This window comes from Hesperophylax consimilis, chromosome 13 (genome assembly GCF_061612785.1).
Source record: "Hesperophylax consimilis isolate HC1 chromosome 13, BYU_Hcon_1.0, whole genome shotgun sequence".
NCBI lineage: Eukaryota > Metazoa > Arthropoda > Insecta > Trichoptera > Limnephilidae > Hesperophylax > Hesperophylax consimilis.
Window position 1 is genome coordinate 19,097,082 of NC_142848.1, and position 27,016 is coordinate 19,124,097.

Consider the following 27,016-nt stretch of genomic DNA (forward strand, 5'->3'; position numbering starts at 1 on the left):
ATTGATGACATACACACTCACATATGCATTACATTCATACATACATTTCACATACATTACATAACGGTAATAAGTTTTTAGAACAACACGATAGGGAGCTTTAAGTCTTGTTAACAGATTATTTGAAGGTGGCCAATGATGACATTGTAAAAGACCAATGGGCGTTTAAATAAATAAACATACGGTAGTACTCTGGCGGAAACCTCTATATCATCTCTGGGGATGGGGATGCTGTGTCGAGGGTCTTTTTTTTTTTTAAATAAAGGAAGGGGTGAAACAGGATCCATATTGTATTAAGGAAAAAACACAGAAACTGGAAAATCTTTGTTGTGTGGTAAAAATGTCAACTGTGTTCAACTATTGGACATGCTTTTGGCATGTCTCCCGGTAGAAAGATATAGGTACCTACCTTCTCATACTTTAAATTGCTCTATCTATTTTTTGTCAACTGAATTTATTTAACTGTCAGGTGGTACATTTTAAACCAGTTGACTAATGGAACTCTTCGTTTTCTAGATAAGGAATTCTGTTACTGCTCTGTTTATGCATCTACTTTGTGTGGGTTTAGTGGCTCTTGCCCTACCCTCCTAGCTTTATGAGGTTTGAACAAGAACAAGATATCAATCTAAGCAATTCAAGAAATGTTTCTTTTATTACTTTGTTATCATTGTAAATACTGAATATCTACGCCTTGATGGGTTCAAAAACCCTAATTAAAAATAACACTTATCATGACATGTCGTTTCTTTGTGTAGGTAGTCAAAGAGGATAGGATGCCTTTTTTGCTTCCTTTCTTTGTGTAGGTAGTCAAAGTGGATAGGATGCCTTTTTTGCTTCCTTTCTTTGAGTAGGTAGTCAAAGTGGATAGGATGCCTTTTTTGCTTCCTTTCTTTGTATAGGTAGTCAAAGTGGATAGGATGCCTTTTTGCTTCCTTTCTTTGTGTAGGTAGTCAAAGTGGTTAGGATGCCTTTTTTGCTTCCTTTCTTTGAGTAGGTAGTCAAAGTGGATAGGAGGCCTTTTTTGCTTCCTTTCTTTGTATAGGTAGTCAAAGTGGATAGGATGCCTTTTTGCTTCCTTTCTTTGTGTAGGTAGTCAAAGTGGTTAGGATGCCTTTTTTGCTTCCTTTCTTTGAGTAGGTAGTCAAAGTGGATAGGATGCCTTTTTTGCTTCCTTTCTTTGTATAGGTAGTCAAAGTGGATAGGATGCCTTTTTTGCTTCCTTTCTTTGTATAGGTAGTCAAAGTGGATAGGATGCCTTTTTGCTTCCTTTCTTTGTGTAGGTAGTCAAAGTGGTTAGGATGCCTTTTTTGCTTCCTTTCTTTGAGTAGGTAGTCAAAGTGGATAGGAGGCCTTTTTTGCTTCCTTTCTTTGTATAGGTAGTCAAAGTGGATAGGATGCCTTTTTGCTTCCTTTCTTTGTGTAGGTAGTCAAAGTGGTTAGGATGCCTTTTTTGCTTCCTTTCTTTGAGTAGGTAGTCAAAGTGGATAGGATGCCTTTTTTGCTTCCTTTCTTTGTATAGGTAGTCAAAGTGGATAGGATGCCTTTTTTGCTTCCTTTCTTTGTATAGGTAGTCAAAGTGGATAGGATGCCTTTTTTGCTTCCTTTCTTTGTATAGGTAGTCAAAGTGGATAGGATGCCTTTTTTGCTTCCTTTCCATTTCTATTTTTTCGCTGTTTTCTTTAAAACTTAATAATAATTCCGTTAAACGTAATGTTTGTTATAATCTACGCATTCATAGACGGCGTTATTTTAATTATCCTATGAAAATACACTTTTTGCAAGTTACGCTTTAAAATATTAAGACGTATTTTTTGTTTGCGCCCATACATACACAATATGAATATGAATAAATAATTTATCCATACAATAACTAAATTCTTTCAAGAAAGGGATACAAATACAATATTGTATCGGTGATTCAATCCAATATTGTAGTTTTTATACGGACAAAACTGTTTATTCATATTCATATTGCATATGTTTGGGCGCAAACCAATAAATTGTCTTAATATTTTTAAGCATAAGTCACAAAAAGTGTGTTTTCATAAGATAATTAAATTAGCGCCATCTATGAACGCATAGATTATAACGAATGTCACGTTTAACCTTAATAATTTATTTTAGAATTCAATTAAATTTGTTAAGTACAAAATTAGATAAAAAATGTCAATATTTTTTTTGCTTATTTTATAGTTTAGAGTGACTGATAATCTACAACACACCTTTAAAAATTTATATAGAGTCATTAAAAGTGATGAAACAAAAACTTAGCTATGTAACCTATTTAACCTAGTTTTTGTTTCATCACTTTTCATGATTTTATATCACTTTTTGTAGGTGTGTTGAATTGTCATTTTGATGACATATCCGGTCATCAAATTATCAATCAGAACCTAAAGAAATATATATATTTCCCTAGCCATTAATTATAGCCTTTGTAATATTTTGAAGGGCTATAAATCATCATTATATATTATCTTTTCATATACTTCACTTTTTAAAATTATCTTTTCCTAAACTTCTCTGTTTTAATTATCTTTTCTTATACTTCACTTTTTTTAAATTATCTTTTCGTACAATTATTTCCAGGTGTGCAGGCCTCTGGTAAATTGCACCGCACCGGAGAACAGATGGAAGTATATTGAAGAGTTTGAGTGCAGTGCCACCGCTGATCCTCATCTCATCAAGGAGATGCGACTCTCCTTCCCCAGCGGACACTCTTCCTTCTCCACTTTCACCATGATCTATATTGCTGTAAGTATCCTGTTCTCATACACTTTTTTTTATTTATTATTATTTTTTTTAAACATTGATATTACAATAACTTTAACAATAACAAAAAGAGTAGTCATTAAAATCTACCACATGGAAGCTTGTCTGTAGGTCCTACCATTTTTCTTATGGTTTTATAAACATAAAAGTTTTGTGGTAAATTTAATTTCACCACAATGTATTATGTCCGTTTAAAAATTCATTTCTCTGAATATAACTATCATTCTGCGGAAACTACATAAGGTAGATTATATACCATTTTGTAAATATATACATTATCAGGTAAGACAGTACAATTTTAAAAAAATATCATTTTGCAAAAAAAGTCATTTATGCCGAAAATAGTATCAGATGACTCACAGCGAAAATTTTGCATCCGGTGCACACCAAGAGTTAATCAATTTTATAATTTGTCTGTATCATAATTATAGTATGGGATGGGTTTGTAGCTGACATTTTTATGTTATTATGATAAAAAAATGAAGGTTTTCAGAGCAAGATAAGTGTTTTAAATGATAAATAAACAATGTCAAAATCGAGCTGCGCACAGTCGATGTATAAGCAGATTTTTTTATGTGGGTTAAGGGAAGCGTATTATTTTTATGTGAATATCGCACAGAGTACCAATTGCCCGGAATCATTGGTACTATGGCAGCCCCAATAGGGGATGTTGTGGGGCTTAGGGAGTTGTGATGGAAAGAAGATAGTAGACGAGGAAGGTGGGGAAGTACATGTTTACTAAGGTCTGGCTACCAAACACGGCTAAAGCCACTTTTAGCAACTTAGATTCTGAATGGTGGTCTTTCACCATGACTGTGAGTGTCCACCATTCGATAATGTGCTGAAAATATACTTGGTATAATTTTATATTACTAAAATGTGAATTAGCAATTAATTGATTGATATTTTATTGCTCACTTAAGACAACGAAGATCTTAAACATTTTCCACGGAGGTGTCGTGTACTTAGGATAATAATTGTTGAACCTACACTAGAAAAAGAAATTTACAGAATTTAAATGGAGCATGAACTTGAGAATCTGATACAGGATGAAAAAGTTGTAATATAATGTAGGAATTACATTAAAAATCATTTCAATGCTTTAGAACTAGTCTATTCTGAATTTTTGCCGGAAGGAAAACTCTGCATGGAAGGAATAAATTAATAATACTGGTAATTTGCAGAGTGGAACATGAGGAAAATTTTATCGAGATTTCTTCTGAAATCTTAAAATTTCCCCTGAAATTTGCAAACAGGTACCTGCTTAAATACCTACCTACTTAATTATAAACCATAAATATTTTATGTAACATTTTTTTTTCAAATAAGGAATTATACAATTTGTCCAAGTAAAAGTCACTCACCCATACACAATCTCAATGACAATTCTTTCTTCAAACTTTCTTTAGGCAGGAAGGTATCTACCACCATAATATTGATTTTTCAAATTTGACAGCTCGTAGTAGGATCCAGGTTCATGCGAACTCTGGCAACATAAAAAGGTAGTATCCATCTAGAACCGGAGACGGAACACACAAAAAAAATTACAGACAGATGAAATGCCAAACGGTACAAATTGGACTTTACCATGCTCAAGTCAATTATTGATTTTACATGGGAAAGCATTTTTATTTTTTTATTCTTGAATGCGTGGAATTATCGTCTTAAATGTCAAAAATAATCTCTTATAATATTGTATTGCTGTTTCTTTTTAAATAGTGGGAATTTAAATATTTCGTTATTTTATTTTTTCTATCAACAAATCAAAGCAATGAAAAGCCGCCTTGAAATAGTTAGGTAAATAACTAACTAACTAACCATCACCCCGTTTCACCGCAGGGGTAGGCAGAGAGGACGGACCGCCAAACAACTCGGTCTTGGCACACACTTCTTGCCTCATTCATATAATATATCCTCCTTACACTCCTATCTTCGCTCATTCGCTCTACATGCCCAAACCATCTAAGCGTCCCTTTCTTAATCTTACTCATTACGCTTACATCAGCCTTGCACTCTTTGCGGATCTCCACATTCCTCACACGATCATACATACGCCTCAGGGATCTCATTTCAACAGCATTCAATCTACTTTCATTTTTTGTTAGCACCAACTGCGTTCAGTCCTCCATTAACGGAGTAAATAAGTAGCTGTCAATTCCTTCAAACATAAATAATCAATAAACAAACACTTCATTAAAGCTAGGGGCCGCCATAATTTATGCCTCTCGACAAAATGTTTATTTTCACATAAATAGTAGAATGCTTTGCCATCTTAAGATATATATTTTTTCATTTTTAAAAAATATATTTTTTTTATATTAAGAAATAATTTTTTTGTTAAATAAATATAAAAATTAAAAGTTGTGCCATCTTACTACATCAATAAACACAGGAAAAGAATTAATTCATTTCCTGTGGTCAGTTTTAATCAAAATAACTTAGGACGGAATGGGTTAAAGACTACCTAGTCCTTTGAAGAATTCACTTAATACGCAAATATATTCGAATTAAAAAGTTCTAACAAATTTCATGATTCGACACAAGTATTTCATTCACATGATCGTGCCATGCTTTCTGCGAGGGTCTACGACTACTTATTTTTTCTTCTTGCAATTGCTTTTACAACTTGCAGCGTAGTGGCGGTTCGTGCAATGGGGCAGGAGTCATTCCTGAAAAAAAATTGACGAGAAAAGGGGAACAAAATACACTTAACCATACATCCAAAATATATTATAAACCTTAAAGTTGCTTCAATTTAAATATAACCCATTTATATTTATCATATCCTTCCCCTCCCCACTACCTTCAGCCTCACAACATATCTCAATTGGGGTTGTTATAGTTCCCCTGGCTTTGAACATTTGTGCAATGTTTATTTAATTTTTTTTTTTTTTTTTATATATTTTGACGCTCTTGAAATTTGTCACTTATGAAACAATGTCTGCTAATTCGATACCTACAACTTGTTGAGTTTTGTTAACCCTTTAAATCTCTGGGCAAAGCTCTTTCAAGTGCTCTTATCTGTATACAGTCACTAGGAAGCTGTGGCATTTTTATGTCTGGTTTGTTTATGTTGACAGTCCCTGCTACTTGTGTGGCACAATATTGTGTGAATGTTGGATTGAATAAGTGGGTTGAGTTGTGTACACAATATTTGACAGTGCGTACACACTGTCTACTTTGTGATGTTTAATGTTATTATCTTGAAAACACAGCAGTGGAAGGGTGGAAATGTATTGAAGCTAATTCTATGTCCCATTGCGACATACTAATTAGTTTTTATTTTTAATGTGAAAACCACACAAGAGTCCCAATTAGAATTCAAAATTAGAAGCGATGAAATGGTGAACAGAGGGCAGGCAATTTTAATTAAGGCTTGTTAGAAAAAAGGGTATTTGTTTAGAGAGAAACAACCATACAATACATGATTTAAAGTTTCCACTTCTGGACCACAGAAAGTACAATCAGTCAAGCATGTGAATTTTTAAAGGTGAGAAGGAAAAAATGCAATGTCAAAGTTCTCATTCGAATAAGTGAGGAATTTTTTGCTGTTGGTAAAATGAAGGAATTGTTGAAACCACAGTTTTGATGGGATAGCCCTTTATTATGAGTCTTTTTTGGATTGAGTAGCATTGTGTCAATAGTCTGCCCGATTGTTTCAGAATTATCTGCCGCTGAAACAACATTTTATTAATTCATTATTCTAAAATTACCGATCACCTGCAGTTCCGACGAAATCTTTACAAGTATCTTTGTTTTGAATATTCTGCAAATTTACGTCAATAACCATACCTCTCACAGAACTCTAATGGACAATGTCCAAATCGCTCGTTATACTAGATCCAAAGGCCGAAGAAATTTTAGATACTTGCAACAAAGCTAAACAACGCACTTCTACTGACCATTAGACAGAAATTAAAATTAAACAATTTATATAAATATAAATTGGACACCAATTCTTTGTTCACCAGTAAGGACAGATTTACCTCCTTATAATTATTACCAATGGCACAATGTTGATTGCCATTTTATTTTATATTTTTTCTAGCCGTCTGTCCAGATAGAGAAACGATAGCGCGTTTTGCTTTTAAGTTCAACACATGGCGTTGTTTTTCAAAAAAAGCATGTTTTTACGTGTCACCTATGACAACATGCTATCTAACACAATCTATATAATATATAAAAACACACACGTATACGAAGGCAAAATTGTGTCAAAATTTCAAAGCAATTGGTGAAGAGCTTTCAGAGATTTAAAATTTTGAACAAATGAACATTTAGGACGGGTTGTTTCGGAGAATTTGAACAATTCATCAAATTTCAACGTTCATTTTCGGGTTCTGTGAAAGTCCTATTCAAGTTCTGTTATTATATCATTGTAGGCTAGTTTCTTGAAAAAACTGAAATAAAAACAGAACTTGAAAAAATCTTTCACAGAACTTGAAAATGAACGTTGAAATTTGATGAATTGTTCAAATTCTCCAAAACAACCCGTCCTTAGGATGGGTTGTATCATAGAATTTGAACTATTCATCTAATTTCAACGTTTTTTTCCGCGAAAGTCCTATTAACGTTCTGTTATTATATCACTATAGGCCAGTTACTTGACAGAATTGAAATAATAACAGAACTTGAAAAGAACTTTCACAGAATTAACTTTAAAATTTGAGAATTATTCAAATTCTCTGAAACAACCCATCATTACATATCTTGTAACATTGTGTTGTAAACTGCACCTGCTCTTAATACGGGATTTCCTAGCGAGACAGGCACAGTACATCGCCCATGTTTAAATATAGATAAATAAATAAAAATTTAAAAAAAATTATTCCAGGTGTATTTGCAATGCCGTCTCCGCTGGTCGGGTTCCAAACTCCTGCGTCACGGTATCCAGTTTGTGTTCCTCATGCTGGCATGGTACACTGTGCTGAGCCGCATCTCCGACTACAAGCATCACTGGAGCGACGTGCTGGGCGGTGCTTGCATCGGAATTGTCACCTCAATGCTCGTTGTAAGTATCAGCTTTTATAAACAGAAGAACAATTACAGCAGGCGAGAGTCATACAGCATGGTACGGTCTGGCAAATAAATGTAGAAAAAGGTTTTTTTTAGTAGTGACACCTAAGATGGTTCTAAAGTAAAAAAATGTTAATTTTAAATAGCAATACCGTTCAGGTGCATATTTACCACATTATGTATTCACAGTTTTTAGGCTTTGTAAGCGAGATAATTGCATTTGTATATATTAATTATAGAAGCCATTTATAAGATGTTAAATCAAATTTTGAATCTCTCTGAAAGAAAATTTTTGTAAAAATAAAACATCAAAAAATAAGTTACGCCGTTTTTCCTGTCAACTCTTAAACTATGGAATTCGGGAGTGAAGCCAAAACCACCTAAATCACAGTAGAGGTGGATTTGGTCCAGCATATCCAAAATCAACATATATCGGTGTTGCCATAGTAATGAAAAATGAAGTTCCACTTTAATAAATTTCTTCATTTAATTGCCAAACCTTAAGTTAAGATTGGCTTGTATAAAATCTATTTCATGATAATGATTTCAGATTTTCAAATGTTATTCAGCTATCAAAGGGTAAACATTATTTAATAATAATTAAAATCAACTATTTTTAATTTTACTTTTAGAGTACCTATGGGTAGTTATCGATAAATGTAAATTTATTTGATTTTATTTTTTTTAAGTACTAGAAATATTATAAAATAAATTTACACACAAAATAACAAAGTATTGTATCAGTGACTTCAAACTCAAAATTCACGTAGACCGCAAACGTGAACCAATAATATTCATAGGCCTTGTCATAATATTATATAACATTGTTTAATTACTTCTTCTTTTCTAATCTCTATTGTTAGTAAAAACAATTTTTATGTCAAATCTCTTTGCGGACTTTTATACCACTGGTGTAAGCATAGATAACAGAAACAAGCGAGATGGGCCATCAACCATTAGAAGGGAGTATTTCGCCATCCTCTCGATAAATATCCATTATTTATCTATCTTCTACTTATATAGAGAAGGATGTCATTAGCGGGTGGCATGGATTTGCTTTTCATACAAATCTACTATTAGTTCCAAGATTGATGAAATTTCGACCTTCAAACCAAGAGGAAAGTCTCTGTCTGATTTAGAAAAACTCTTTGTAAAGCCCGGGCAATGCCTGGGACTTCAGCTATTAATAAATAAATAAACAAATATCTATTAGAAATATGTATACATAAAACTCGACTAACTTATCTGATATATACAGCCACTTTGTAAAGCCGAGCAATGCCAGGGACTTCAGTTAGTAATAAATAAATAAACAAATACATATTAGCAATAGACAGAAAACTAACTTATTTAACATATACAGCCACTATTAAGTTCGGAAACTGAATAGTAAACTCGGACTTAATAAATAAATAAATTCTAAATAGAATATCAAAAATAAATGTTATCTTATGGATAGTGCTTATTGAGAGGATGGTGAAATACCCCTTAAACATTGTGTACCGTGAAACCGTGCACACAATAGTGTCGCCGACATTGTTCACCCATAATTTTATTTCGCTACTGCAAATCGCATCTACGCTCAGTAATGCCCCACCTCTGTTTCCACCAAATGCATAACTTTCATTGTCTCCAACGCTTTGATGGTCCGTGCAGTTTAATCGTAGCTTGGCGACAGTCAACACTCTTCCGTGCTATATCTCCCTTTATTTCTATTATCTATTGCTATTAATGATCTGAAATTGAATCTCTCTCAGCCACTTATTTACGTAAAGATTATTTATGTTTTATCTTTGACATTATCTTATTATAGTAAGATTTTTACATGAATTTATTTCGTAACATAATTGATTTCTGTAGAGTGAAACTTACCAATACAAAATATGTATATTTAGATATTTAATGAAAATTATTTAGAGCCATCATTCAAAAATGTCACATGTGTTTTTAAATACAAATTTTCGATCGAAGATAAACATACAGCATATGTTAAAAAAGGATTAAATCATAGATCTGAAAGATAATGATATTTTTAAGAGCGCGGTTGTTTTTAATATTGTATGAATTTTCATTTTAAATTCAAAGATTTTGTTTTTTTTTAAAAACAATTTTCGTAACACACTAATACTTCAGTTGATGGTATCAGTTTTTTTTTCTTATTTGTTATCTCAGTACATTTTATATTGACTAATTGTATTTTTCAGATTGTACATTGCCTTTTCTACAATCAGTTAAATTGTTTGTTTGTTAGTAATATATATAAACAATTGAGTGGTAGATATTCTCAGTATCGCCCTTATCAAAGACCACCATTCAGAAATTATTTTATTCTTAAAATGGCTTTAGTCGTGTTTGGTGACCAGATCTGATTAGCCATATACTTCCCCATCCTCTTCCTTATATCCTTCCTTTACCTACTCTATTTAGCCTCACAATATATAAAAAAAACTAAAAGGGTGTGTAAAATTCCAACGTGAGTGACAAACGCATTTTTAACAAGTAGAATATTGGGAGACTTTCAATTCTTTTTATTTATTTGTTACATTAATAATCATTTCACTTTCCAGTAAAATATTATTTTTTTTACATAGAAGATATTGCACGCCCAGCGACGATGCCATAATTCTGATGCCATAGACCCATTGGATATGGGCAATTGAAATTTTTTATTTTGCGATGAAAATATTAGTTTTTTTTTTTAATTTTAATTTGGTTGGCGAATTTCAATCTGCAGATTGACTCTTGATTATTGAATTTTAATAATTTTTTGTGCACAATTGCAAAGTGGGGATTGATTTTAGTATAAAGTGTAGTTTATTTACATTTGGCGTGCTTTATCGCAGTGGCAGCATTATTTGACACATGTCAACTTGGATTTCATTTTAATGTTTCAACCAGCCACGAAATTCTTTAAGTATTGTAAAAATTTGAGATTAAATCGAAGATCTAAGCTATATGTTAATCTGAGTGAAATCGAAAATGCAGCTCAAATGATAATAACAGTCGAGGACACTCACCACTTTCCCGAACCGTTTTAAGGACCAGATGAGTCTCTCTATCGGTTCTCACGTCTCATGATTCTAAAAGCCCCCGACTGTCCCTACACAACCCAACATACACTTATACAAACCTAAAACAAAATCGAAAATGCAGCTCAAATGATAATGAACAACTTAACGTTTTTCCCGACAGCAAAAAGTATTATTTAGCAAGTTTGTATTGAAAATTGAGACGCTTAGATTGTTTGGATTTTTATAGCTGATGAACCAAGAAAGGAATGTAAGGAGGATATAATATGATGCGAAAGTGAATGGTAGATGAAGTCATGATGGCACGATCAAGTGAATCGAATATTTGAGTCGGTTGATGACAGAATTACATTGGAGTTCCTATGAGATAATGCATGAATCTGAGTGAAGCGTGCTAAGGCAGAGTTATGTGGCAGTATATTTTCTCTGCCTACATCTCCTGTGAAACTGAATGTCTAGTAGTAAGGCTCTAGACTAAGAATCCGGAGGTCGCGGGTTCAGATCCAGACGTGCGCAAAGTGTAAATTTTAATTAATTAATTTGTGTTGTTTCACAATAATTTATTATTTAAAAATAATGTATTATATTATAGTATACTTGTGGCACATTCCAGAGTGGAAGATGCTCTCAGAATCGCCCTGGAGAAAGGCCGCCATTCAGAATGTATTCTATTATAGTATACTTGTGGCACATTCCAGAGTGGAAGATGCTCTCAGAATCGCCCTGGAGAAAGGCCGCCATTCAGAATGTATTCTATTATAGTATACTTGTGGCACATTCCAGAGTGTTCGATGCTCTTAGAATTGTCCTGGTGAAAGACCACCATTCAGAATGTATTATATTATTGTATACCTGTGGCACATTCCAGAATGGAAGATGCTCTCAGAATCACCCTGGTGAAAGACCACCATTCAGAATGTATTATATTATAGTATACTTGTGGCACATTCCAGAGTGGAAGATGCTCTCAGAATCGCCATGGTGAAAGACCACCATTCAGAATGTATTATATTATAGTATACTTGTGGCACATTCCAGAGTGTTAGATGCTCTTAGAATCGTCCTGGTGAAAGACCGCCATTCAGAATGTATTATATTATAGTATACTTGTGGCACATTCCAGAGTGGAAGATATTCTTAGAATCACCCTGGTGAAAGACCACCATTCAGAATGTATTATATTATAGTATACTTGTGGCACATTCCAGAGTGGAAGATGTTCTCAGAATAACCCTGGTGAAGGAATTGAAAGGGTTTTAGCCATATTTGGTAACCAGATCTGAATAGTCAGGTACTCCCCATCTTCCTCTTCCCCATCTCCTTCGTCTCCGCACTACCTTCAGCCTCAAAACATCCCAATTGGATATGCCATGGTCTCAATGGTTTCAGACGGTTGGAAGCAGTTTTGACCCTTGTGCGTTATACATATTTTAATAACTAAAAAACAGCTCCATTTTCGAATTCTTGTGATTTATAGCTTAATTCATAATTACCAACATTTTCAAGAATTTCTTTGGCTGGTGTGGAGAGTCGTTAAAGGCATGTTTGTTTTTACACATTTGTGATATCGCACACTGAATTCACATGGTGTCCGGAAACTCATAGTACAAGCGGAAAACTGGTGAGTCTATATCACACAGAGATCCCAAATAAAACTTTTTTCCACTCCGTGCATGTCGATTTTTTATATTTTTTAGCCAGGTCTACGGTTCAACATATTTTAAAAGACATTGAATATTAGAAATTTACCAACGAGCAAATAATTTTTTACTTCGATTTACTCAAATCAAAAAGCCTGTGACACAATTCGACTCCAAATGTGATGTAGATTTTCAAGTTTCCCGCTAGTACTGCGAGTTTCCAGACACCCTGTACATATTGTAATGTGTCTGTCCCACCATCGCTTTGAAATTAATTGCTGTATTTTGCATGTTGTGATTTCCAGCAATGCTTGATCGATAGATCCTGTTGCCAACATAACACCACTAACAAAACTAGATACCTAGAAACTAGTGACCATTACGAACAGACCCCATTACTCGGTTAAAGCCACCATTGTGAGTAGATTTCAACAAATAACATACATAATACTTATTGTCGATACTTTCACTTCAATGTTGTTTTATTTTTTTTTTTCGCATGTTAACTTTTTGTTCATCATATGTTTATTATTTAAATTAAATTAGAGGATTTGCTATTGTTTAATACAGGCTACTCTCTGTTAACGGGTATGTAGTTTTGGCGCATGTTTTAAATTTATCTTAACAATTTCAAATTTCCGCTTTTTGACAAACCCTTTTGTAGAAGCATATCAGGTGTCATCCAATTTCCGTAAAATATCTCAAATATACAGGGTTTTCCAATAAGAGGTGTTATTTTGAATAGCTTGCTATTTAAGTAGATGTTACTCTTGAAGCTGTTATTTTTTGACATTTGACAAGTAGAAACTACACCATTAATAAAAATGGAACGATACACCCTTCAACAACGCATTGAAATTATTAAAATTCACTTGAGTGAATCAAATGCAAATCATCTTGAGTGATGAGGCCCATTTCCACCTCGGTGGCTACGTCAACAAGCAAAATTGTTGCATCTGGGGCTCGGAAAACCCAAGAGTTATTGTTGAGAAGCGTCTCTAACCTCAATGTGTGACTGTTTGGTGCGGTTTATGGTCCGGCGGAGTCATTGGACCTTACTTTTTCGAAAATGAGGCTGGAGCAACAGTTACGGTGAATGGATTGCGCTATAGAGAGATGATTAATGATTTTTTATGGCCGGAATTGGATGGTATTGATCTGGACAACGTTTACTTTCAACAAGACGGCGCTACGTGCCACACAAGCAACGAAACCATTGATCTTTTACGGGAAAAGTTTCTTTGAATATAAAAATAACACCTCTATTGGAAAACCCTGTATTATGTAGCTGATGCCATACTGTAGGTACAAAAAACATTATGCACGTTACTGGCACGTGAAACTTTATTTATAAAGACATTTAAAAACGGATTTCTAGAATTTTTTTCTTTAGAAATGGTTTCCTGAAACCTGCCGAGCATTTCTGCACATTTTTCATATAAAAATTTGGATGCTAAATTTCACAGGGATTAATTTGGTCTTAGAGACTTATATCTGTCTATTAATATTCTTCCATTACTATTTTGCAGTTAAACTGAGTTTTAAATTATCTCAGATCATTTTTTTCCGTCTGTACCGGTTAACAGTGAGTACACTGTACTCCTCATTTGTCCTTCAATGTATTCAAGAAACCCATTAAAGTTTTATTATTCGTTTTTAATTTGTTTTCTTTACTGCTTTTTGCCCATTAGAATTCAATGTTGCAGTCATTAAAATAATGCTTTAACTTTATAGACTAGCGATGTATGGGAATAAAGACAAAGTTTATGTCGAATTATTTAGCATTTATATTATTTTCAAAATCCCTAACTATGTATACTATGTATAAATCAGTAAATCTGTTTGCTTATAGAGTGGTGATCTCTGACTTCTAGATCAACTCAACTATTTTCAGCTAGCTAATTCATTATGATTGTGAGCTTAAAAAGTCAATTTAATGTTAAACGCGACGCTCGTTATATTCTACGTTAGATAGCATTAATTAATTTATTTTATTTAAATTCACTTTTTGCAAGGTATTTGCTTTGCAACATTATGACAAATTATTTGTTTGCGTCCGTAAGGCCTGCAAATAACATATTGGATTGAATCATCGGTACAATATTGTATTTGTACGCCTCATATTGGCATTGCAAATGTACGGGCGCAAACAAATTATTTGTCTAAATATTGTAAAGCAATACTTTGTAAAAAGCTTATTATAATAAAATATTATTAATTAATTAATTAATTAATTAATTAATTAACGCCATCAATAAACACGTAAATATAACGAACGTCGCGTTTAAGCTTAACTTTGAAAAAAGTAAGATATGACTCCGTTTTGTTCAATAAAAAAAATTTTGAGAGCTGGACAAAGCTGAGCAGTATAACTGAATTAGTCCCCCTGGCTCCTGGTACTTGTGCGGTATTCACATTTAAAAAATCATTACAGAAATTAATACATATTATGTAATATTTATTACAAATTGGTTACGAGTGAAAATTTCTAACGGAAGTGGATACTAAATTGAAGTCAGATAATGCAATCATAGTTTTATCTCTGTGCTTTAAATAATTCTTATATCTGTCTTCATAACAGGCTTGCACTGTTTTAGCAAATCAATATACCTATAGAGTATTGCAAATTTAGTATTAATATTTTAGTTATCATAATAGAATTTCAATAATCATGTAATTTTTAATTTGAGCACTGCTGTTCTTTGGTTGAGCATGATAAGCACATAATATATTCATGATTTTAATTTGAGCACTGCTGTTCTTTGGTTGAGCATGATAAACACATAATATATTCATGATTTTAATTTGAGCACTGCTGTTCTTTGGTCGAGCATGATAAACACATAATATATTTATGATTTTAATGTAGGTACTTCAAAAAAATTTCCTCGTCATCCAATTCATCTCAGGGTAGGTCATAATATCGTCATTGTGCTTGTAAGACCGGTTTTAAAAAAATTTGCTTGGGAAGCAAAAAAACTTCCCAGTTTTTTATTCAAATGCGTCAACAAGTAACTTTTTAATGAATTGTGTGGGATAACGGTTAAACTTATGCACGTTAAACGGTTAAACTTAGAAGTTTTCGCAAGCATTCAATGACGATATATTATTTGTCTCTTCCAAGATAGAAAAAATTTACTTTTTCAAAAATTATTACTTTTTTTGAAGCATTAAAATGTGGAAAATCAGATGCAGCAAAAACTCTCAAATGGTGAGCTCTGGCATCATGAAATTTATAAAACCTTTTCATTCATCCTGAATTTATTGAAAGACATATTTAAGGCGATCAAGATCTTGAAAACCACAACTATCATAATTTTTAAAATTTATAATATCTAAAATTAATAAAGTTTCTTTTAAAATACTGAAATGACCGCGCCACTAACATAATTGTAATCTATATTATATTCACAGTAATTATATTAATGTGCATTATCATTCCCATGCAATTCATAAAATTAATTTTACTTTTCCATCAAAATACATTTCATGATGGCTTATTCTGTGATTCTTTTTTACTGACAAAAGTATAATAAATTCAGTATTATTGACTGAGGGTAGCAAAGTCCTGTTTTAACTCAACCATTTGGCATTTCATCTGTCTGTAAATTTGTTTGTACTTTGCGTTTCTGGTTTCGAAAATTTGCTGCATCCACTTTTCAAACAAGCCTTACTTTCACTAGATGACTAACATTCACTAGGTGGCTGTATTTGACCGAGTTTTTAATATTATGGTACCTACCAGCCTGAAGAAAGTTTCATAAAAGATTTGTCCAATTGTATAAATCCTTATTTCAAATAAAAAAATTGTTACATAAAAAAATATATGGTTTATATAATTAAGTAGGTAGGTGACTAAGTACCTACTTACAAATCTTATGATTTTAGAGGAAATTTTTGGTTTTGATAAATAAGAGAAAATTAAAAATAATTTTTTGGGAGCGAGGTCTACTAGTATTTCATATGAGTCGTTGACTTGCAAAACCCGCTCTGGAATTTCTCGGAAATCTGTAGATGTCACGAAAAACTGTTTGGACCACTTTAACTATAAAAAAATACACTTGTTTTTGTTAAACATCAACATAATTAATTACGCGTTATTCTTTTGATATTTAGCGAAATATATTAATGATATATTTAAAGTGCTTTAAGTGGAAGTATCTGAACCAGCAGACGTTTCTAAAGCGGGTTTTGTAAGTCGACGATTCATATGTAAAAATATAAATCATTAAAATTCCTCTACCAGCCAAAAGTAGGAATAATAATTTTTTTTATAATATCATCACAGAGCAGCGCACTTTGTCAACGAATCCTCGATACTCTGAGGTCTTTCACGTCCAACTCTTTGGCCCCAACTGAGCCAACTGGTGTATGTTTGCCTTATCCAACTGGTGTTTGTTTGTAATAGTGTTTGATTATTCTGTTATCTGTTATCGTGGGCAATATTGTGTCAATATTGGATAACATTCATTGCCAGAGCGTGCTGCTTTAAATTCAGTAGGTGTCTACCTCCATTTTTCTGCTGTATACATAAACTACCTGGTTTACATATATTTTTTTATACTTGTGAATGCAAATGGGTATTTCTTATTCATTATGTATAAGTATTATGTAGATATTTTGTATTGGCAATTTGCAAATGATATTATAATTCTATGCTTTTGTGTAGGTTTTTCTTACGTGTTCATCGCTGTTTTATAAAATACATGATTTTGTAATATGAACCATTTTTTTCTGCTTTAGAATATTGAAATCTGTCAAAACAACACATTTTAAAGTTCACCCTCCCGTATTAATAAAGGTATTTTTTGCCAAATCACTCCGAAAAACAATTTTTTTTTTTTAAATTTGTGTACAAAATTGTGTTTCACGTAAAATAAGTGTACATTCTGAATTATGCTCATTTTTAAACAAAACTAATCAAATATTAATTTAAAATCAAAACATATTTGCGAAATGTTATTTATTTTTAAAAACATATTTTTTTAAAAAACACCTATTAAAAAATTTATACTGAATCCAAAAAAAAGAAAGATTTATCCCGTGACACACAAGGCTAGTATTTCAAGCCAGGTTAGAAAGCTACTATACTGGCGTCCTATATATCAAGCTAGAGAGGTTTACACAATGCTAGGAAATTTTAAGCCAGTATCATTGTAGTTACTAAAGTAACAATACGTTCATAGGAAAAAACACACTAGCCGATAATGAGCTAGCTTCGCCGGCCTAGTAACTTTGGTGGTGGGGGGCGCTACTAGTTCAAATAATAGAACCCGATCGTATTAAACTATCTTGATTTGAGATGCTATCCTACTGGCTTCCTCACTAGCTAACTAGGTTCAAAACAAAGCTAGTTCTGTTTACATGTAGCTAGAGTTATTAGATGGCTAGATTACTAGTACGGTAAATCGATTCAGATTTTCAAAATAATTATACTAATTTACACAATGTATTATAACCACGTAAAAATACATTTTTCGGCATTTTACCGCCGTTTTAATTTTATGATTTATTTTTGCAAACAAGAGTTTTTGAGTTTTTTGGAAGTACACGAACAAAATTTCGTGCGAGGACAAAAATAAATTTCGAAATAAAAAATAATTTAGTATGAAAAAAAATTCTGGGCAATTTTTTTTAGAAAAAATTTGGAATTTTGCATTTTTTTCAAATTATCATGGTTCGAAATAACGGGGTTCTACAGTAATAGCTTATTGTCCTGGCTTGAAATACTAGACTTGTGTTGCTTGGGCATTGCTCTCTGTTACCTGCTTATTTAATTTCTATATCATTACAAATCAATTGTCTTACATAATTATATACTAAAAAGTATTCAAAATTATGCAGACGAACATGATTATATATCTGAAAGATCACCCAAATCAAAAGTTTAATCTCCGCTAATTTCCGTATATTAAACTGTATTTTTTTCTTACTTTCTAGTTTAGCTGCGTGTCGGACCTGTGGCGCCCCCGGCCGACAGCACCCCCGAGGGTGCGGGAGAACAACGACATGATGCGCCACGCCAACGGGGAGAACGGGGCCCCCGTTGCGGCCGTATGACCCTCGGAAGAAGACGTCTATTAGGCTGTCAAGATCTAGAACATCTAATCAATGTCTAGACATGTTCCGGAACATCTAGTTCGAAAGCATGCCCTGGAATATCTGGCTCGGAAGCATGCTCTGGAACATCTAATTCGTAATCATGTTCTGGAAATCTGATTTGCAAGCATGTTCTGGAACATCCTAGTTCGTAAGCATTCGAACTATTAAAATGCTTGCTAGAGACAATTTAGTGATGTTAAGTTTTTCAGTGCCTGAATTTTCAAATGAACGAGTAGAGAGATAAAATTTACCTGCAGAATCAACATTTGTTTCTGTAGAGAAATCAAATCCTTACAAAACAGCTAAATTTGTGGAAAATTCAAAAAATACCTACTACTATTTTACAATCGGGACTTGTTTTTGGCGATAATTATTTATTCAATAATATTTACAAAAAATAGCTGAAATATATATATACAGCTTGTGGCTTATAAATAACAGGTATGTTAACGGTAATAATCATTACTTTATAATCATTTCATTGACAGCTAAAAGATGATATTGTGATGAGCTTGACTTACAACTAATAAAAGTACAACTTTAATTTTTAATATAAAAACATTTCTTGGCACCTGATTTTGAAAATCATTAATAACGCATAAAATAAATGGACAGCTAATAAAATGAGTGGTAGCTTAATTGGACAGCTATCAGAAAGTTGATTTAAGTTTAGTAATAATAATAATGCATGCATAATAATATTGTAGTACTCTATTTTGTACAGAAAGTGAATGACACAATCTTAAAAGTGGCATAAAATGTGTGGATTGAACAGTGCCGCAAAATGTGTATATTATAGTATCGCAAAATTAGTGCTACAGAATTTGAGTATTATGTATAGAGTGTCACAGATTGTGTATTATACCCAGTGTCTGGAAACTAGTGGTACAAGCTGGAAACTGGGAAATCTATTTCATATTTGGAACAGATTTTGTTGCATAACTTTTTTGATTTAATTTCATTTTCGGTTGAATCGAGTCCGAAATTGTAATTTTTAAGATAAATTTGAAAAAAAATATAATTTAATATAATTTTTTTTTGTCTTTTAAATGTGTCAAACGTAAACGTAAACCCGGCTTCTAAAGTTTTAACCTTTTTTTAGTTGCGAAAAAAAATAAAATAATATGCTTATTTAAAATAAAGTGTTTTTTGGGTTCTCTGTGTGATGTAAATTCAGTTTTCCACTTGTTTCCGGACATTGTGTATAATTCTACAAAATGTGTGCATTGTAATATAGAATGTCAACATTTGTGTTTTATACAGTGCGCAAATGTATGTATTACAATGTCAAAAAATGTGGGCGTAATAAATAGTGCAATAAATCTACTTTAGTTCTTAAGTTATATTAATTATTGACATTCCTTAATTGACGGTTGCTAATAAATAGTTTACGATTCTTTTCATCGGCAAACAAAAAAATTTCATTTAACTTATAATTTTCAATTCAATTTTCTAAATATTTGTTTTGACAATATTCATTTTGTAAATAATCATTTCTATTTCACAACTATTTTTCATATCATTTTCTGTAAGTTCTAGTTTTTAATCAGATTACCTATGTGTTAAGTTTTGTTTTTAACTAAGTTGGAAAATTTGTTGTCCCCATAGTACATACATAATTATATATTTAAATTTAAGTTAGACAAAAAAAAACATTATAATATTTTCCCGATTTATTCGTTGATATTTTGTACTTCTTGATATTATTTCCAGTTGATTCAGCACAATGTGTTTTTTGGAAACTGCTATGAAAAAAAAATGTTATCAAATTTAAGTAAGACAACAAAAATAAATTATAATATTTTCTCGTTGATATTTTGTACTTCTTGATATTATTTCCAGTTGATTAAGCATGACATGTTTTTTGGAAACTGCTCTGAAAAAGAATCATATAATGCATAATGGTTGTAATTTTGTTGTATTCTTCGGAAGATATTAATTGTCTTTTTAAATAATGACTGTATTTAATTCAAGCAATATTATAAACTAAGAATTCTATATAAATCTGTATTCTCAAAGAAACATATTTTCGCTGGGCGATGTATGTTTTGTTACATGGAAGATTAATAATTATTGTAACCATTATAATTGGGATATTATAATGTATATTAGGATGACATAAATACACATACTTGCTCTGATACTTCTTGAATAACATAACCTGCAGAGTTCATAAACTCATACATCACCATTCAGACAAAAGTCGCCGACATGTGGCACAACTTTTAAGATATTTAAATTTTAATATTAGAGAAATAATCTAATTTGAATGCCTTTAATTTTTTTCTGTTACTCTGTAGTAGATATAACTTTGTAATTTCACTTGCATAAAGCTTAAATTATTTTAATTTGCAGTTTCTCAAAAATGGGTTTTTGTAGTTTGGCCACTTTAAACAGTGGATTACGTGATTAGTTTATTTATTGATTTTTAACTCTAAAATATTTTATCTACACAGCCTTACATATAAATGAGGTCTGAATTTTATATAATTGTTTAACAACTGTATGTGTAAAAAACCTTACTAGTAAATTAAAATTAAAACCAGCTATAAAAAGTTATACATATTGTTTATACAGCGGAAGAGGTTAGTTTATTTGGGGAATAGACTTGAAATTTCTAACCGAATTTTGGAATATTTCCGAGGTATTTCAAATATGTCATATATTTGTTCTATTTGAAGATGTCGTAAAAAAAATATAAGCATTTATTTCTTGAGTTATATTTATTGAAAAACATCACATTCGTGGAATTAAAAGTAAAAGTCAATTTAAAAACAATATGTCAGAAATAACCTCTCTTTTTCAAGACGAATCTCAAGCGTCAGTCCGTCGAAATGCAACATTGCTAGTACTTTCGCAGCACAGTTATAGACATTTTTCATTAGTAATAATTCAAAACAGAGCTTGTACAGTCTTTATTCAGTGTGTAACTAAAACTCCGTTTAACGGTTGGGAAGTTTTTTTATTTTTTATTAGTAAGGCTGTTACTCTAAAAATTGGGTGAAAAAATTCTGTCATACCTTTAGATTAGGGTGTTTAACACTCCATCACAGTTGTACGTCGATCAGCGCCATTTTTAATTTTTGTACGTTGTCAATTAAAGGACAATTCTCTGCCTGTTTGAGCTTTTGAGTCCGGGCTCGCAAATAAACTATGTATTATTGGCTTTAAATTGTCAGTTTATCACTAGTGAATTATTGAAGTGAAACTTCTTTAGCCGCGTAATGAATTTTCGGGAACGTAGTAAAACCGAGTCAAGATCGAAACGAAAAAGCGGGTACCCCCACCACCGCTCACCGTTCAGAAAAATGGTGTACAAAATTCGTTGTAATTATTAAACAAGTTAAATAACGTATTTTCGCACAATTTCGCAAGTCCAGTATGGTCTAGTGGCTAGGATACCTGGCTCTCACCCAGGAGGCTCGGGTTCGATTCCCGGTACCGGAAATTATTTTTGGTCAATTTTCTGAGATACTGTTTTATTTAATTTGTGTTTTGATTATTTCAGGTGATATTTTTAAGAATTCATTTTATTAAATACAAGCAGTGACTTGAAAAAAATCATAAAATTGTTAATTTTTCAATATGGACTTTTGGCAGCCGGGATGTATTTATAATTTCACAATTATTTTAGGAATGCGGAAGCACATCATGCAAGATTCCCATTCTTGCGACCCGGGTTCGATTCCCGGGCAGTGCACTCCTTTTTTATGGAGAATCATTATTGAAGTGAAACTTCTTTAGGCGCGTAATGGATTTTCGATGGACGGAGTAAAACCGAGTCAGGATCGACACGAAAATGCGGGTACCCCCACCACCGCTCACCGTTCACTGTCCCTCTCTCACCATATGCGCTTGTTGAGGTGGGGGAGCCGCTCACGAACGTTCTCTCTCTTCTCTTCTTTCCTCTCTCTCAGACACCAGCGAACTGCGCCACGCCAAGCATCAGCTGCTTGGTTAGTATACTGCGTCGTGAGTGTAATACGAGTGAAATACGTAATTGATTGTGGTTCATACGGTTTAACAAAAGAAGTTTCACTTCTGTCTTGCGTAGGCTTGACACACCCACTTTTTTTTTTTTGTTTTATAATATACAGATAAGTACATCCATCTCCTACCAGGAATTAAAAATGGTGTAGACAATCACGTATTTAAAAAATAAACTTTTTTAAGATAACTTATACATATAAGCGATGATATTATATGTAAAGACTTCTATTTATTTTGTATTTAGTTAATAAGATCTTACTTTTATATTTTTTTATATGCCGCACTAACTCTAAGTTTATTTATTTTTTATTTTACAGTTGCTACAGTTACTAAGATTTATATGTCGAATATATTATATTGAAATGTTTGTAACATTTCTATTTGTTTTATACGTCTATAAATAGTTACAAAAAATTTTACTTTTGCTTTTCTTTCGCATTATATGTACTGATCTAAATTTTATTGTATGTCTATTATTTCATTTTTGCTCACTCAGTGCTTCTCGAACTTTCTCTTTACCCAAATTTTCACTAAAATTATACAACGTGTTGAATAATTTTTACGTGATGTTTTTGCGATTAAACACTTCAAAGACGCTTAGTGCAATTCTCTATTTAAAAAAAAAATCTTTTGCCATTAGTCTCTTCGAATTTGAAATGAGAGACCAAATGTCAGATTAACAAAAGTATCAGACTATGACAACACGTTCTTACGTTTTGTGTTGTCAACTTATGCTAAATCCGATGGTCAATACAGGGATTCGTTACTATACATTATATTTATTATAATCGCTAGCACAGACCTGTGGATAGTCTGTCGATAGTCAATTTTAAAAATGGCAATTAAAAGAATTTTCCGTTAAAAATATTATAATAGATTGCTACTTTATCACTTGTCTGAATTCTCCAAACAAACACTTCTGAGTCAGAGTCAGAGCAGAAATTAATATTTTCAGTTACTGTTATTGATCATAACTCCCTCGCCATTGGCCCATTATTCTATCGTTCATGTTTCACTTTATTCTGTTGATACTAGTCCAGTCCCTTTAATAAAGTTTGCTCGACTATTTATGAGGTGTCTGGCAATGTAACCAATAGCGATGATTCATGAAAGAGCCGAACAATTGAGCTAGCTCTTTTGATGAGCCGTATTCGTACTACTCCCGGTAAACCGTACCACGGCACAATTGAATCTTTTTTTATCAGGAGATATTATAGTGCCAGTATCAAAGTATTACCTACACCTACACCTACTAACTACCTAGCAACTTATATATATAAATAGCGATAAAACATATACGAGGCATCTTACCGGTACCAAGAGTCATACGATCATTCATACGCTGGGAGTTGGGAGCCGTATCAGGCAAGTTCTATCACTAATCCCTAGATTCCTACCCAACCCTCATACCCTTTACCTTCCCAGAACTTCCGTTTAACATACGTTTCATTAAAAAAAAGACCCTCCCGACAGGAAATTATTTTCCTCGAGGCCTGTGGGGAAAATGTACAATAAAAACAAAAAACTCACAGCTCCCGTTCAATCTTTATTCCATTTTTTTTTCAAAAATAGATCATTTGATGCGGCTCTTTCCGCAAGTGCATATATATTATTTTATGCAAAAAATTATCATTATTGTCTATCTTGGAGTTCTTAAAAGTTTCTACGGAAACTTCACAAATTTGCACAGTAAATTAATGTTGAACTAGCCGTTGAAGTGAACGCATGATTTGTGGGTATTCCCGTGTTTTTTTTTGTGGACATACAAAATAATAATTACGTATAATCATGCAACTATTAACATCTCTTGACATTAGTGTAGGTCGCACTAAAGCATGATGAATTTTGTATTACTTTTTCTATCTGATCAACATTCTATTTCAACTCAACTCAGCTAGAGTTTGAAATATCCATTTAACTTTAAAAACTAAGACGAGACTAAAAAAAAATTAATAAAGATAGTTAAGTACATATAAATACTTTATATAAATAATTTTATAACTATGAATATTAGCAATATTAAATTATATCAGTCGGCATCAAAACTATGTGAATGATGTAACATTACGTATGGTTTATACTCATGTGCTTATGCAGCTCGCTGTACGTAAGACAGCATACCAACATTAGCATATAAAATGTTTTTATACTCGATGATTAAATATGTGTTTTTTTGTAAATTAATTAAAATTCTATGCACATTTAAACAGAGCTTAGCACTGATTTTTAATATGAACATAGATCAGTATTATGGATTAGCAATACATAGGTAATAAAAAAAGATTTAATATTAAATTGTAGATACACAATGTGTAATTCAATTTTGCTATTGTATTTTATATTTGACTATTTAATAAAAAGTTATAAGTGTGTAAGATGATTAAGCTGTACAAGTTTGTGAATGTTTGGTAGTTTTTAAAACTGTTAAAAAATCTCATTAGTGATATTAATAAAGTTTTATTAAAAATATGTTATTATTTTTGAGTTCCTTTCCTGCAACATTTGAATACATTGTGACGAATTTGAGGTAACCTTCTTACTGGAAGAAAACAGCTAAAGGCTGGCAATAGTGGCCTGGAGATAAGACTCAGGGGTTGTTGCGTCGCTTAAAACAAAGATGGTTCAAAGGTAAAATAATGTAACATTAAAAACACATGGCTTGGTGTTAGTACGTACGTACTTCGAGATCGTCAAGTTGTTGGCTTTATTCATTGAGTATTTATGTATTTAAGTACCTACTTACAAATCATATTATTTCAGTGGAAATTTTGGTTTTGATTTGTTTAATAAGAAAAAATTAGAAACATACTTTTATGGATGTGAGATCTACTAACTGTTCATAGAACCACTAGTAACTCAAGTTACTAGATTTAAAAATATTAAAAATCTATTGCTATTATGAGTATCCATCAATAAATAAATATATTAAAATTCTGTACAGAGATAATAAACATTACTTTTGTAATGAACGTTGTTGGCCATATTTTTCCATTTCAAAAAATATCTTAACTTTTATAAAATGTGCCAACTCCACCCCACTGACAAATTCCTCACTCCCCGCCACTGCTCATTTCAAAGCCCGTTTCGACCAAAATGGTCCGAAATTTCGGACTCCGAAAAGCATCGATACCGCATCGTGTGCGTACCCCGGCCGAGCAGAACGATGTTTAGTTTTGTGTACACAAATTTCTGATAACTAATTATAATTTTACAAATATGTTGATAATACCTGTATTAACTTGTACATCTCCTCAGCTGTAGTCAAATAAAAACTATTTGCAATATGCTACCACTTGGGAGATATTTAATAAAAATCATGATTTTTCTAAGAATCAAACTTTATGGAGATTTTGTGAGTCATTTCGATTTGTTCCACGATTCTTACCACTTTTCCAAAATTTCAGCCCATTTGGTATCATAGAGCCTGATAAAACTGCTTCAATAGTTCGAACCCAAGTCTGAAATTAGCGTCCATTAAAATCTTGAATTTTCTAAGAGTCACACTTTAAGGAGATTTTATGATTGATTTCGATTTGTAGCATTATTCTTATCTTTATTCAAATATTTCAGCCCGTTTGGTACCATAGAGTCTGATAAAACTGCTTCCAAAGTTCGAACCCAAGTCTGAACTTAGCGTCAAATAAAATTCATGATTTTTCTAAGAATCAAAGTTAATCGAGATTTTGTTACTGATTTCGATTTGGAGCACGATTCTTATCACTGTTCCAAAATTTCAGCCCATTTGGTAACATAGAGCCTGAAAAAACTGCTTCCAAAGTTCGAACCCAAGTCTGAAATTAGCGTCCATTAAAATCATGATTTTTCTAAGAGTCACACTTAATGGAGATTTTGTGATTGATTTCGATTTGTTCCACTATTTTTATCTTTCTTCCAATATTTAAGCCCCTTTGGTACCATAGAGCCTGAAAAAACTGCTTCAATAGTTCGAACCCAAGTCTGAAATTAGCGTCCATAAAAATCATGATTTTTCTAAGAATCAAACTTTATAGAGATTTTTTTACTGATTTCGATGTCTACCACTATTCTTATCTTTATTCCAATATTTCAGCCCGTTTGGTCCCAGAGAGCCTGAGAAAACTGCTTTGAAAGAAAGAACCCAAGTCAGAAATGAGCGTTAATAAAAATCATAATTTTTCTAAGAATCAAACTTTATGGAGATTTTGTGAGTCATTTCGATTTGTTCCACGATTCTTAACACTTTTCCAAAAATTTCAGCCCAATTGGTATCATAGAGCCCGAAAAAACTGCATCGAAAGTTCGAACCCAAGTTTGAAATTAGCGTCCATTAAAATCATGATTTTTCTTAGAATCAAATTTATGGAGATTTAGTGATTGATTTCGATTTGTACCACTATTCTTATCTTTATTCCAATATTTTAGCCCATTTGGTACCATAGAGCCTGAGAAAACTGCTTCTAAAGTTCGAACCCAAGTCTGAAATTAGCG

At 32.4% G+C, this 27,016-nt stretch overlaps 1 protein-coding gene and 1 non-coding gene across 2 annotated transcripts in view; both read left to right on the plus strand.

Annotated features, from left to right (window-relative positions):
- The window catches only part of wun (wunen), a 58,642-nt gene extending 36,890 nt beyond the window's left edge, over window positions 1-21,752 (plus strand). The window contains exons 4-6 of the mRNA XM_089638836.1: window positions 2,590-2,754; window positions 7,607-7,783; window positions 18,398-21,752. Coding sequence (XP_089494962.1) covers window positions 2,590-2,754; window positions 7,607-7,783; window positions 18,398-18,517 — 462 coding nt within the window. The 3' untranslated portion in view covers window positions 18,518-21,752. The remainder of the gene's footprint in view (window positions 1-2,589; window positions 2,755-7,606; window positions 7,784-18,397) is intronic.
- A 182-nt stretch (window positions 21,753-21,934) lies between these two features.
- Window positions 21,935-22,006, plus strand: TRNAE-CUC (transfer RNA glutamic acid (anticodon CUC)). The gene has a single exon. It is a non-coding gene; the product is annotated as a tRNA-Glu (tRNA).
- The last annotated feature ends 5,010 nt before the right edge of the window (window positions 22,007-27,016 follow it).